The sequence below is a fragment of the Erythrolamprus reginae genome, chromosome Z, assembly GCF_031021105.1.
Source record: "Erythrolamprus reginae isolate rEryReg1 chromosome Z, rEryReg1.hap1, whole genome shotgun sequence".
Lineage (NCBI taxonomy): Eukaryota > Metazoa > Chordata > Lepidosauria > Squamata > Dipsadidae > Erythrolamprus > Erythrolamprus reginae.
Genome location: NC_091963.1, coordinates 143,358,842 through 143,372,815, shown reverse-complemented (window position 1 = coordinate 143,372,815; position 13,974 = coordinate 143,358,842). Strand labels below are relative to the sequence as shown.

The 13,974-nt window shown below is 41.3% G+C and overlaps 2 protein-coding genes and 1 non-coding gene across 3 annotated transcripts; 1 reads left to right on the top strand and 2 right to left on the bottom strand.

Annotated features, from left to right (window-relative positions):
* Positions 1-6,028: 6,028 nt before the first annotated feature.
* TRNAF-GAA (transfer RNA phenylalanine (anticodon GAA)) lies at positions 6,029-6,101 on the bottom strand. The gene has a single exon. It is a non-coding gene; the product is annotated as a tRNA-Phe (tRNA).
* Positions 6,102-10,817: 4,716 nt separating this feature from the next.
* On the bottom strand, positions 10,818-11,514 carry LOC139154687 (histone H2A type 2-C-like). The gene has a single exon (XM_070729570.1). It carries the CDS (start codon positions 11,460-11,462, stop codon positions 11,073-11,075), a length of 390 nt encoding a protein of 129 aa, XP_070585671.1. The 5' UTR covers positions 11,463-11,514; the 3' UTR covers positions 10,818-11,072.
* Positions 11,515-11,791: 277 nt separating this feature from the next.
* LOC139155006 (histone H2B 8-like) lies at positions 11,792-12,267 on the top strand. Its single transcript, XM_070730186.1, has one exon. The coding sequence runs from the start codon at positions 11,862-11,864 to the stop codon at positions 12,240-12,242; it is 381 nt and encodes a 126-aa protein (XP_070586287.1). The 5' UTR covers positions 11,792-11,861; the 3' UTR covers positions 12,243-12,267.
* The last annotated feature ends 1,707 nt before the right edge of the window (positions 12,268-13,974 follow it).

Sequence of the window (13,974 nt, the reverse complement as noted above, 5' to 3'; positions counted from 1 at the left end):
AATTCAATCAAAAACTTTAAAAAGACTTACTATTATTTAGTACAACATATGATTACAGCAGTCAGAATTACAATACCTCAAAATTGGAAAAAAAGAAGAAACACCATCAGAAAGAGAAATGATTAAAAAAATATACGATTGTGCAGAAATGGACAGATTAACCCAAAAACTTAAAAATAAAGAAGTATCCAAATACTATCAAATTTGGAAGAAATTTTATGACTGAGTCGAGACAAGAAAAAATAATAGTAGTAAATAAATTAGATGTTCTCAAAATCAATCCAACATACAAAATTAAGATCAAATCAATCTGACTTGATTATATTGAATGATAGAACAAATGTTTGATAACTGCTGATGCCATAAGCTGTATAATGGTATTAAAAAAGAACTGTGGGACTAACAGTTCAACTGGGAGGGAGGGGGGACTACGGGCTGTTCTGCATAATATATTTAAGAATTTAAGTACAACAACTAGACAAATAACAATTACATTGTAGAATTATATAACGTACACCATATACCTGCTCTTTTTAATCTTTGTATTATAATGAAAAAAATATTTTAAAAAAACCACAATATTAAAAACCCACAACAATTCAATCAATCAATCAACATACATACATACCTACCCGTATATACTCGAGTATAAGTCGGGTTTTTTTAGCCCAAAAATGGGCTGAAAAACCCGACCTCGACTTATACTCGGGTGACTGACGGGTCACCACAAGAGGGCGCAAGCGGCTTAGGGAAAGACAGCCGTCTTTCAGCTTGAAAGAAGCGGCAACTGCCCGTTTAAGAAGGGAGAATCCACCCACTAGCCAAATGGCTTTTTTCCTGTTTAGCGCTCGAACGCTGCGGTAACAGTAAAAAAGCCGTTTGGCTAGGGGATGGATTCTCCCTTCTTAACCGGGCAGCTGCAGCTTCTTTCTGTTTAGCGTATCGTTCGAGCGCTAAACAGAAAGAAACGGCAACTGCCCGCTTAAGAAGGGAGAATCCACCCACTAGCCAAACGACTTTTTTCCTGTTTAGCGCTCGAACGCTGCGGTAACAGTAAAAAAGCCGTTTGGCTAGGGGATGGATTCTCCCTTCTTAACCGGGCAGCTGCAGCTTCTTTCTGTTTAGCGTAGCGTTCGAGCGCTAAACAGAAAGAAACGGCAACTGCCCGGTTAAGAAGGGAGAATCCACCCACTAGCCAAACGACTTTTTTCCTGTTTAGCGCTCGAACGCTGCGGTAACAGTAAAAAAGACGTTTGGCTATGGGATGGATTCTCCCTTCTTAACCGGGCAGCTGCAGCTTCTTTCTGTTTAGCGTAGCGTTCGAGCGCTAAACAGAAAGAAACGGCAACTGCCCGGTTAAGAAGGGAGAATCCACCCACTAGCCAAACGACTTTTTTCCTGTTTAGCGCTCGAACGCTGCGGTAACAGTAAAAAAGACGTTTGGCTAGTGGGTGGATTCTCCCTTCTTAACCGGGCAGTTGCCGTTTCTTTCTGTTTAGCGCTCGAACGCTACGCTAAACAGAAAGAAGCTGCAGCTGCCCGGTTAAGAAGGGAGAATCCATCCCCTAGCCAAACGGCTTTTTTACTGTTACCGCAGCGTTCGAGCGCTAAACAGGAAAAAAGCCGTTTGGCTAGGGGGTGGAATCTCCCTTCTTAACCGGGCAGTTGCCGCTTCTTTCAAGCTGAAAGACGGCTGTCTTTCCCTCAGCCGCTTCCTGGAGACCACTAAGGATAGCGCTCTGGGAGAGGGGGCAACTGCCCGGTTAAGAAGCAAGAATCCAACCCCTAGCGAAACGGCTTTTTTCTTGTTTAGCGCGGCGTTCGAGTGGTTGGCTCTTGCGTGCAAGCAAAGGAACCTGCCAACCACTCGAACGCCGCGCTAAACAGGAAAAAAGCCATTTGGCTAGGGGGTGGATTTTTCTTTCTTAACTGGGCAGTTGCCCCCTCTCCCAGAGCGCTATCCTTAGCGGTCTCCAGGAAGTGGCTGAGAGAAAGGTGGTGGTCTGCCTTTCCTTCAGCTCGAAAGAGGCGGCAATTTCCCCGCCTTCCTCCAGCCGCTTAACCGAGCGCTTCAGGAAGGTGCCGCCTCTTTTCGTTGTAGGAAAGGAAATCGCGACCTGACGGTGATGGGGGTTCCAAGCAGGCAGCAATCACCAAAAGAAGGTGATTATATCCACGGAGGCACCTCCCCCGCCCGCCCTGGGATTCCTTGCTGCAATCCCAGCTTCTCAGCTTTTTAAAAAAATGACCGTTTGGGATTGCAGCAATGGATTTTTCCAATAGAAAATTACCGGAGTGGCCGATGGAGGGAGGTTGTCCTCTGAAATGGCCAGGGCAAGGGGCGGATGGGAGCGTGTGGTCCTAGCCAGCTATCCATTTGCCGGGACTTCACTTTCTGCCTGCCCCGCACCAAGGCTCCTGCCAGGTGAAAAACGTTTGCCAGACTGCATGATCCCCCTCGTCTCAGTGGGAAGGGGCTGGCTGGGTGGAAAAGCAGTGAGCCATTCCCTCCCGATATTCCCTTCCCTCACTCACTCGCCTTTATTTTGCCGACTTGACTGCCTTTTCATTCTATTCCCACGACCAACTCCGCGGGCGCCCGCCCCCTTCGCCCACACTTCCCTCCCGGTGCCTCTTGGGAGTTGTAGTCTTTTCGAGGAGGCGGGCTCAGCCGCTCTGCCCAAAGAGACACTACGGCTCCCAGAAGGCTAAAGGGAGCGTGACGTAAACTGTGGATGCAGCCGAAAGAGACACCGGCAGGCGTTCTGTCAATGGGTATTTCCGTGGTGAGAAGGGGGGAGGGGGATGCCAGGCTGAGTTGTTTTTCTAGAATGAAAAGCACCGGTGCTCAAGCCTTCCGGGAAAATTACGGTAGTTCTCTGCATCTTTCATTTGGAGACTTAGCCCTGCTTTGTGCTCTGCACCTGAGCAGGGGTGCCCCCCTCCTCTGTCTTAAAGTCCCAGTCTTATACAGTTGGCATTTTACTCATTGCCAGTGTCAAGGCATTTTAAGGGTTATTTATGCATTTTATGCTATATGCTGTTGTATTGTTGTTACATTTTATATTGCTTTTTAGTTGTTGTGATTGTTGTGAGCTACCCAGAGTCCTGTTGGAGTTGGGTGGCAAGGAAAGAGGGAGGGAGAGAGGGAAGTAAGAAAGGAGTTAGGAAAGAAGGAAGACAGAAAGAAAGAAAAAAAAAGATGGTAGAAAGGAAGAGAGACAAAGAAAGATGGTAGGAAGGAAAAAAGACAAAAAAGGAAAGGGAGGGAGGGAAGGGACTGAAGAAGGAAAGAAAAAGGAAAGAAGATAGGCAGACAGAAAAAGAAAGGGGGGGAAGAAGGAAGAAAGGAAGGAAGGAGAGACAGACAGACAGACAGAAAGAAAGAAAGACCTATGACCACAATTGAGCCCAAAATTGTGGTTGTTAAACAAAAGCGTTGTTCAGTGAGAATCACCACATTTTACTCAATCCATGGCATTTCCTAGCTCTAACAATGATGTGCAAGCTAGGGAAGTACTGGTACATCTGAAGGTACCATATGTGTAATGTTCTAGTTATGGTTAAATGTGTGGCAGAAAGTGGACTCTGGGTTTGTTTTTCCTATTACAGTAAGTGAGGTTGAATGTACCGTATACAGTATACCGGTAATTTTACAAGAGCTCCCTCCCTCTCTCTCTCTCTCTGTAAATATACCGTACATATACAGTTTATATAGTAAACAATGTACGGTATATTTTTGTGTGCCTGTGTGTAATATGTATGTATACATATGGCATATATACATAGAATTAAATAGTATATTTTGGATGTTCAGTAATAGTAAATAGAGAGGGAAATTGTATCTCTTTGAGGCAAGGAGAGGCCAAATATCGTAACCCTAACCCAAACCAGCAGGAGCAGTGGGGGCTTGAGGTAAGTACAGTACTTGCAATTTTTTTGCCTATACTGCCTTGGGGTACATATACCTTTTTACCCTCTTTTAAACTTACAGAGCTAGTTTACTGGTTTTCTTTGAAATAAATATTCTAAAACATTTACTCTACTGATGCCTCAATTGATGTAATTTTATTGGTTTCCATTTTAATAAGTTACCAGTAGCCGCTGCATTTTCCATCCTCGACTTATACACGGGTCAATAAATTTACCCCAATTTTGTGGCAAAAGTAGGGGCCTCGACTTATAGTCGGAGCGACTTATACTCGAGTATATACGGTAATCTATTGACATAATTTGGCTGATTGACAAAGCTGGGTCTTCACTGCATTTTGGAAGGCCAGTAGGGTGGAAGCAGTACAGACATTGGGGGGATAGTTAGTTCCAGAACCCTAATTCAATTTCACGGTGCATGCATGTGTGTCTCCCATCGGCCAGATAGTCATAGGGTCTGATGCACATGGGTGGGGCATGTGCAGGAAAATGCACAGGGATAGGGAGCAGGGCATATATGACATAGAATGGAGGCACCTGCAGGGCATTGTCTACGCATGAGTGGGGGCATGGTGCATTCAGGGGGATGCACATGAATGCATGGAGACGGGCCACATTAATGAGATGAGGTGCATGTATGGGATGGGACACATACATGGGGCCACGCACATGTTGCATTTTGGGGGGTTTGGTGCATGCACGCATTCATATACACGCGCTTGCACGTTTTTCACACTTGCTACGGAAAAAGTTAGCCATCACTGATCTAGAGCTGTGCAGCTCAAATGCCATTTCCTTCGTAATTAAAATAAAACAAATTTACCATAATAGAAACATAGAAGACTGACGGCAGAAAAAGACCTCATGGTCCATCCAGTCTGCCCTTATACTGTTTCCTGTATTTTATCTTAGGATGGATATATGTTTATCCCAGGCATGTTTAAATTCAGTTCCTGTGGATTTACCAACCACTTCTGTTGGAAGTTTGTTCCAAGCATCTACTACTCTCAGTCAAATATTTTCTCACGTTGCTTCTGATCTTTTCCCCAACTAACCTCAGATTGTGCCCCCTTGTTCTTGGGTTCACTTTCCTATTAAAAACACTTCCCTCCTGAACCTTATTTAACCCTTTAACATATTTAAATGTTTCGATCATGTCCCCCCCTTTTCCTTCTGTCCTCCAGACTATACCAATTGAGTTTATGAAGTCTTTCCTGAACTCAATCTGTATAGTCTGGACTCTGGACAGTCTTCATTTCCTTCCTCTTTGGTTATCAAGAGAAGAGACACAGTAGGTGTACCTTAGAGCAGGGGTCCCCAACCTTTTGGATCTTAGAGACCACCAAGGTCAGAATTTTAAATCTCATGCACCCTAATTCATAATTTTAAGTACCACTGATCACAAATACATTAAAAAAGAAAGAAAGAAATTTGTAAATAATAATAATAATAATAATAATAATAATATAATAACAATAACAATAACAATAACAATAACAACAATAATAATAATAATAATAATAATAATAATAATAATAATAATAATAATAATAATAATAATAGAAGATTTGTATGCCGTCCTTCTCCGAAGACTCACAAGATACAAAAACAATACGACAACGAATCTAATTAATTAAAAATTACTACTAAAATCCCATATACAGTACTGTATATTAAAATCAGTCATCCAATTCATTCACAGCCAGGCAACACATTTTGTAAAGGGGGGAAGGCTATAAAATGCACCTATTTAACTTAACAAAATTATGAATGCTTATTTAATCATAACAAAATCTTTAAATGTTGTTTAATTGTAACAAAATTATTAAAGGTAGTATAATTATTACAAAATTACAAAGTAATTGAATAATTGATAATAATTGAATTGAACTTATTTGATGGTTGTATGCTCATGTTGAGAAAGTTAGTCCCATATTCCAGAGCTGTACCTAGAGTCCCTCCCTTCCCTTCCCCCATTTCCTCTCGTCTCCTTCCATTCCTTTCCTTTAAAATAGGTAGCCCAACACACTCGTCCGGTATAATTTCTGTTTCGACAACTTCTGTTTTCCTTATAGAAAAAGGACCAAAAAGAGCCTTCTGCCGAAACCCGGGATCGAACCAGGGACCTTTAGATCTTCAGTCTAACGCTCTCCCAACTGAGCTATTTCGGCGGCTATGCTACTACTTTCTGCTCCTTTTCCCAGATAGAACAGCTACATTTTAAACATTATTCATCCCCTTTAAACCAGTTAATTCATCCCCTTTAAACCAGTTAAGATCCACCGATATCTATATTTCGTAACTAGACTATACAGTACCACCGTTCCTTTGCAACGTTGTTGCGTTAGTGTGAAGTCCCTTAGCAAGAAAATGTATACATATCAAATAGTATCAAATAGAAATGAAAGCGGAACTGTTTTTCCTGACGATATTTAAAGGCGAACTCCAGACTTGAAGTTCTGAAATTAGACAATCTGCAACTACGTCGCCTCCGAAGTGATCTAACCATCGTTCACAAAATCATATACCAAAATGTCCTTCCTGTTAATGACTACTTACCCTTCAACCGCAACAACACACGAGCACGTAACAGATTCATAATTTAAAATTAAAACGCTCCAAACTAGACTGCAGAAAACACGACGTCAGCAATAGAGTGATCAACGCCTGGAACTCACTAACTGACTCTGTTTTTTCTTCTCCCAACCCCAAAATGTTCAAACTTAAATTGTCTACTGTTGACTTCTCCCCTTTTCTAAAAGATCTGTTGGGGAGTGTGCATAAGCGCACTATTGTGCCTACCATCCCTGTCCTATTTTTTTATATAAACTATACTTGATTGACAAATAAATAAATACATAAATAAATAAATAAAATAAACATAGAAGATAAAAGTATTTGAGATTATATATATGAGCAGCAGCAAGAAAGAGTCTACGGAGAGGGGCGGCATACAAATCTAAATAATAATAATAATAATAATAATAATAATAATAATAATAATAATAATAATAATAATAATAATACCGCCAGAGGGATTAGTGGGATTAGTTATTCAAAAAACATTTGACTGCACAGAAATGGACACACATTATAATTAAAGGGAAAGAAACATTCAGAATATAACGCAACATGAGAGAAATGGCATGAATTGATAGAATAGAAATAAGAAATGTAAATGTAAATAAAAGAGTGATTGTTTGGAAAGAGAATGGGGGAACTGAGATACTCTTTCCCTTTAGGCCTTTACAATTTATGCATGGTATGTTTGTTTGTATGTAGTATGATTAGTTTTACAATAAGGGTTTTTTAGTTGTTTTAGTATTGGATTTACATGCTGTTTTTTATTACTGTTGTTAGCCGCCCCGAGTCTATGGAGAGGGGCGGCATACAAATCCAATAAATAAATAAATGAATGAATGTATTGAATGTATTGAACATCGATTTTAGTTGTATGTATAATGTTACAGATCTATTTATATATATAAATAGTACCCCAGTTTGTTAGTGCCCTTATCAGTTCTGCTGAATACAATTTAAATACAAAGGTTGCAAATTCAATTCCAGCGACCGATTGAAATCCCGGGTGCAAAACGTGCCAGAACGTTAAAATATTTCTAAAATTCTACAGCCTTAAGATGCCTGGATTTGAACTCCCAGAATTCCTAGATGGGGGAATCTTCATTAGAACTGCTGAGTTTAGAGAAACTTCTGAATGAAACATCTGTAAAGATTCTCAGTCCTCCAGATCAGGGTTGTCCCAAATGTGATTTTTCAGGATTTCTTCAGAGCTGAAGAATCTTCTTTGATGAGAAGCAAAACATCTTCAAAAGATAAAAGCAAGAAAATTGAGTTGCCTACCGAAAAAGTACATTTTGGGCAACCATTGTATGGAGGAATGGAAATCTCCATAGAGATTCAGCTGTACAATTTGGGATGAACACCATGGTGTGACAGTAAGAATGAATTTCCAGAAGAAAAATTACAGACAACAGGAATCATTAACACTATTCAGGTGACCATGAGGACACAGATAAACCACCATGGGGTTCAATGACCCTCTAAAAGGATGCAGTTGACCAGATGTCTGCAAGGAATATCAATCCTTCCATTCCCCACTGTCCTTTCTGTTCTGTCTGGGTTTTCCCAGACCTCCACACCCACTGAAAAACAGCCAGACACTCTGGTAAAATCCAAAAGTAATTTATAGCAGGAAAAAATAAGCACAAAGGAAAACCTGTCTTCACAGCAGACAGGTTACAATACTTTACAACAGGGTCCTGATGTCCAGTCAATTCCAAAAGCTTCTTGCTGGCACCCCCCCCCCCCCAAGGTTTCAAGAGTCCAAGGCACAAACCAGGATTGTAGCCACCAAAGTTCACAAACAGGTCTCACGAATCTCCAAGATAAAACTCCACAAGCCAGGAAGGGTGGGGCCGCCTTTTATCCTTTCCCAAGCACCACACCCAAACCCAGCTGCGACCCCTAATGCTGGAAATATCTGGCCAATTGCGTTCTTCTCTCGTTAGCTCTCCTCTGTCGCATATCTATGAAGTCACTAGCATCTTCCCCCAGGGAATCCAGGCTGCTTGCTGGGGAGAGCTCCCCCTGGTGGAACTCTGGCTGTCCTTCATCTTCAGCCTGGGATTCAGCTTCTTCATCAGTCTGTCCCTCCTGGTCCTCAGCCTCTGAGCCGGACACCGACAGCAAATCAGCCATTCCCGGAGGGGTCCCAGGCTGAACCACAACACTTTCAAAGCTAAAGAAGCTTCTTGAACGAGAAGCGAAACATCTTCAAAAGAGAAAAACAAGGAAGTCCAATTGCCTGCTGAAAAAGCATTCTGAATGAAAAGCATGCAATTGAATTACTGTAAAACCAAAGATGGAAGGGATGCCCAGCTAAAATCCCCCACCAGATCCAAAGCACCTGAGTGTAGGACAAGAAGCAACTAGTACAGACCTGGGCAAGATGTGGCCGGGGGGCCAGATGCGGCCCGCCCGCTGTCTGTGACTGGCTCGTGGAGGTCAGTCCAACCTGTTTCATAATTTGGAATTATAGGGAAGTGATAATGACCAAATGATTTCAGCTTTTTTCATTTAGCTTCTGTTACCAACATATGTATACTACATACTAGGGGTGGGCAATTAATTTATAATATATAATATATAATATATAATATATAATATATAATATATAATATATAATATATAATATATAATATATAATATATAATATATAATATATAATATATAATATATAATATATAATACATAATATATAACTTTTCTAGATAAGAACCAGGTGTTCAAGATATAATATATCTGCGGAGAGGGGCGGCATACAAATCTAATTAATTAATAATAATTAATTAATTAATATATTATATAATACATAACATAATATATATAATTATAATTTATAATTATAATATAATTAACTCAGTTCTACCCAATGGGTAGAACTGAGTTAATCATATTAGTCCAGCCCTCTAAAACCATCCCAATTTCTCATGCGGCTCTATGGCAAAATTAATTGCCCACCCCTGAACTAGTAGAAGCTTATCCAGGAAAGAAGCAATTTAGAGCTAAGGAGCCATTTCTTGACAGTTAGAACAATTAATCTATGGAACAGCCTGCCTCCAGAAGTTTTGGTTGCTCCAATATTGGAAGTTTTTAAGATGTTGTACAACCATTTGTCTGAAGTGATGTAGGGTTTCCTGTCTAAGCAGGGGGTTGGACTAGAAGACCTCCAAGGTCTCTTCCAACCCTTTAATAATATAGTAAATATAATGTAACAAATATAAGATACTGAAAAAATGATAAGATAATAAATTATATTATATAATTTGTAATATAATTTGTATATAATTTGTAAGCCTGTGTATATAATTTGTAAACATATGTAGCAGCTACATTTTTAACATGTTATTCACCTCCTTTAAACCAGTTAAGTTCAGACAGGTTTACACTAGTGCAAATACAAATCAAGTTTTAAAAAGGCGTTTATATAAACTACTTATTTAACTTCACTCCTCCACTCGAAACAAAATGCCCTACGTAAGCAGACTATCAATCCTAGGTCTTGAAAGCTTAGAACTATGACGCCTAAAACATGATCTATGTATTGCCCACAAAATCATATGCTGCAACGTCCTGCCTGTCAATGACTACTTCAGCTTCAACCGCAACAACACAAGAGCACGCAACAGATTCAAACTTAATATTAATTGCTCCAAGCTTGACTGTAAAAAATATGACTTTAGCAATCGAGTTGTCGAAGCGTGGAACTCATTACCGGACTCCGTAGTGTCAACCCCTAACCCCCAACATTTCTCCCTTAGACTATCCACGATTGACCCCTCCAGATTCCTAAGAGGTCAGTAAGGGGCGTATATAAGTGAACTAGCCTGCCTTTCATCCCGTCCAATTGTCTCTCCTTATCTCATATATCTTTTCTTCCTTTCATATATCTTCTCCTCTAGTTTTATATCTTTTCTTTATATATAATACCTCATGTCTATCCTCTTCAATATGTATTGTGTATTGGACTAACTAACCAACCAACTAAATAAATAAATAAAAAATAAATAAATAAAATAAACTCAAAGGAAGTCCAGTTACTTTTTGGAAAAAGCATCTCTGGGACAGCCAGGACTGGGACGATTCAGAAATCCCATAATAGTTTAGATCTAAAATAGAATTCTTTTTTGGCCAAGTGCAATTGGACATACAAGGAATTTGTCATTGGTGCACATGCTTTGTGTGCATAAAAGAAAGATGTTTGTGAAGAATCATGATAGAAAACACTTAATGATTGTCATAGGGTGCAAAATAATCAGGGAAAAATAAAAATATAAATATTAAGGATACAAGCAACAAGTTAACAGTCATAGGTGGAAGGAATTTGAGCCATCCATTCACCTGGATGACTTAAATACCTATTTTTCATTGCCATTTATTAGCCTAAGAAAGACGCTTTCTATACATTGTGTAACCTTCTTTTGTGGAGGAAATTTTTTAAAGAAAGATCTCAGGATACTGTTCACTTAAGTCGAGACAAGCTCTTTCCAGGAAAAGGTGGGTGGCTCTTAAAAGAGCCTTTGGGTGTCGTCGTGGTGGGCAGCGAGGGAGCCTGCTGGCTTCTACTTTCCTTTGGCCTTGTGGCTCTCGGTCTTCTTGGGCAGCAGGACGGCCTGGATGTTGGGCAAGACGCCGCCCTGGGCGATGGTGACTTTGCCCAGCAGTTTGTTCAGCTCCTCGTCGTTGCGGATGGCCAGCTGCAAGTGGCGCGGGATGATGCGCGTCTTCTTGTTGTCCCGGGCCGCATTGCCCGCCAGCTCCAGGATTTCGGCCGTCAGGTACTCCAGCACCGCCGCCAGGTAGACAGGCGCCCCAGCTCCCACTCTCTCGGCGTAGTTGCCCTTGCGGAGCAGACGGTGCACGCGGCCGACGGGGAACTGCAGCCCGGCACGGGAAGAGCGAGTCTTGGCCTTAGCCCTGGCTTTGCCTCCTTGCTTGCCGCGTCCAGACATAATGCTGCCTTTTTTTCTTCTCCTTTCCTTAAAAAAGTAATGACTTCTTCCCTGGGCAGGTAAAAAAGCGAATGGCTCAAGAAAGGCTCCCGTCCCCTTTTATTTTCTCCCGGAGATTCAAATCTGCAGTTTCTATTGGTCGAGGCGAGAAAGGAAGCGACGCAGCCAATGAGCGAGCGGTGCCTTCTCCGCGTCCAATGAGAAGGTGGAGGGCGTGTCAGCGCGCGTTTTTCAATTCCGGGAGTCGAAAACAGCCAATCCCAGAACGCGAAGAGCTTTCCTCGTTCTCCCAGAGTTTGCTTAAATAGAAGCGTGGCAGAGCTGGCAGCTTAAATCGCCTTTTGGTTTCTTTACTTGGTTTTTTTTTGTACTCCAGCTTCACGTTTTGTCTTGAGAAGGATGCCTGAACCAGCTAAGTCCGCTCCGGTGCCCAAGAAGGGCTCCAAGAAAGCCATCACCAAGACTCAGAAGAAGGGGGACAAGAAGCGCAGGAAGACCCGCAAGGAGAGCTACTCCATCTACGTCTACAAAGTGCTGAAGCAGGTCCACCCGGACACCGGCATCTCCTCCAAGGCCATGAGCATCATGAACTCCTTCGTCAACGACATCTTCGAGCGCATCGCGGCCGAGGCTTCCCGCCTGGCTCATTACAACAAGCGCTCCACCATCACCTCCCGGGAGATCCAGACGGCCGTCCGCCTCCTGCTGCCCGGCGAACTGGCCAAGCACGCCGTCTCCGAGGGCACCAAGGCCGTCACCAAGTACACCAGCTCCAAGTAAAAGCGGGGCACGAGGAGAGAAAGACCCAAAGGCTCTTTTAAGAGCCACGCATCTTATCACCGAAAGAGCTGGTTGTTTTCTTTGGCTTTTTTCCCCTTTGGTTGAAAAATATGGTATAGGTAGATTGGTTTATATCGAAATCGTGACTTATTAACGGGGGTGGGAGGAATGGAAGGGCTAATTCTATCGTCAAAGTTACCAAGGCTTCCATTTTAAAGTCACTTTCTTAGCGAAAGAGATGTTTGTTCTCTTGGCTTTTTTACTTTAGCTGAAAAAAAGTGCGAGATGTATATATGCCGCTTTATATCTAAAATGTGATTTATTAAGCTGGGGAGTTGGAAGGGCTGCTTCTACCAAGGTTAGTGGGACTTCCATTTTAAATTTAAGAATTTCTGAGTCAGCTTTGCATTTCCTCCTGAGTGATTAAAAAATCCATCCACTTTTAATTTTCTCTTTCTCTTGGGGAGCTTTCACCCACCCACCACTCAGAATGCTTGTATCGTGCAAAATAGTATTTATTAAGCACAATCTCTACCTAAAGATATCAAGTAGGCTGGTATGTAGCAAAAACATTCTTCCAAATTTTGCTGCCTGGAGGTTTTGTTACCATTCTGAAAAGGGGTGGGGAAAGCCCGCTAGTATTGTTAAATGTTGTTTAACCTAAGGGTCCCCCTCCCCCTGTCGGAATTTTATTTTTTAAAAGTACCCTGCAAATCGTCATGCTGTACTGTTTGAGTATTTCAATAATTAAATCCAAAACATTTTATTTGGCTTGCCAAATTTAGCCTTTTTTCCCTTGAACAAAAGTTACCTTTTTTTTCTGTTTTTTACCAAGAGCACTAAATATTTCCCAGTTTCTGAAAAGGCTAAGTTTGTGGGAAGTTGTCTCTAGTTTTCTCCTTAACAAATTATACAAAAGAGATTAGAACGCCCCCACCCTCCTTGTCTTTTGCAAATTACTCAAGACCCACCTTTGTCACCAGGCATGGGGGAGTTAAGATATAAGATATTCCTTCCCCTAGGCCATTACAAGTTATGCATGGTATGTTTGTGTGTATGTTTGGTTTTTATAATAAGGGTTTTTAGTTGTTTTATTAAATTGGATTGTTACATGTTGTTTTTTATCATTGTTGTTAGCCGCCCGAGTCTGTGGAGAGGGGCGGCATACAAATCCAATAAATAAATATAAATAAATAAATATAATGTTCTTTCAGTCAGTATTAGCTTTTAGACTCTAAAAGAAGGCAGGAAGAATTCCCTTTTGAGTGAGCTTTTTTTTTTTTTAACATACTAAGGAGGGGATCTTCATTTCCATTTTAAATAAGTTTTTTTGGGGGGAGGACCTTTTCCTATTTCCTGCCTTAAACAGGGGCTTGAACTAGAAGACCTCCAATGTCCCTACAAACTTGATTTTTCCAAATTTGCTGGCAAATTGAATGTAGCACTTTTACTACATCCTTTTTTAAGATTTTGAATAGCTGGGCTTGAATACTGTCACCTCTGCAAGCTATCCTCAGATTTCCTAAGGCCCATTTGACTTCACGTTCTAGGATGTCTGGTTTGCAGTCAGTGGCGTTCATGGTTGTCAGGAACGTTAAGCTGTTCTTGTGTAGTTTTTTCTGTTAATTTTGTTGCCCCTTCTTAACAACCCTGCTGTTCTGTTCGGTGTCGTATGTGACCCGAAAACAAGTTTTTGAGACCGTGTAAAAAATTTTCCCTGCATATCTGAAAC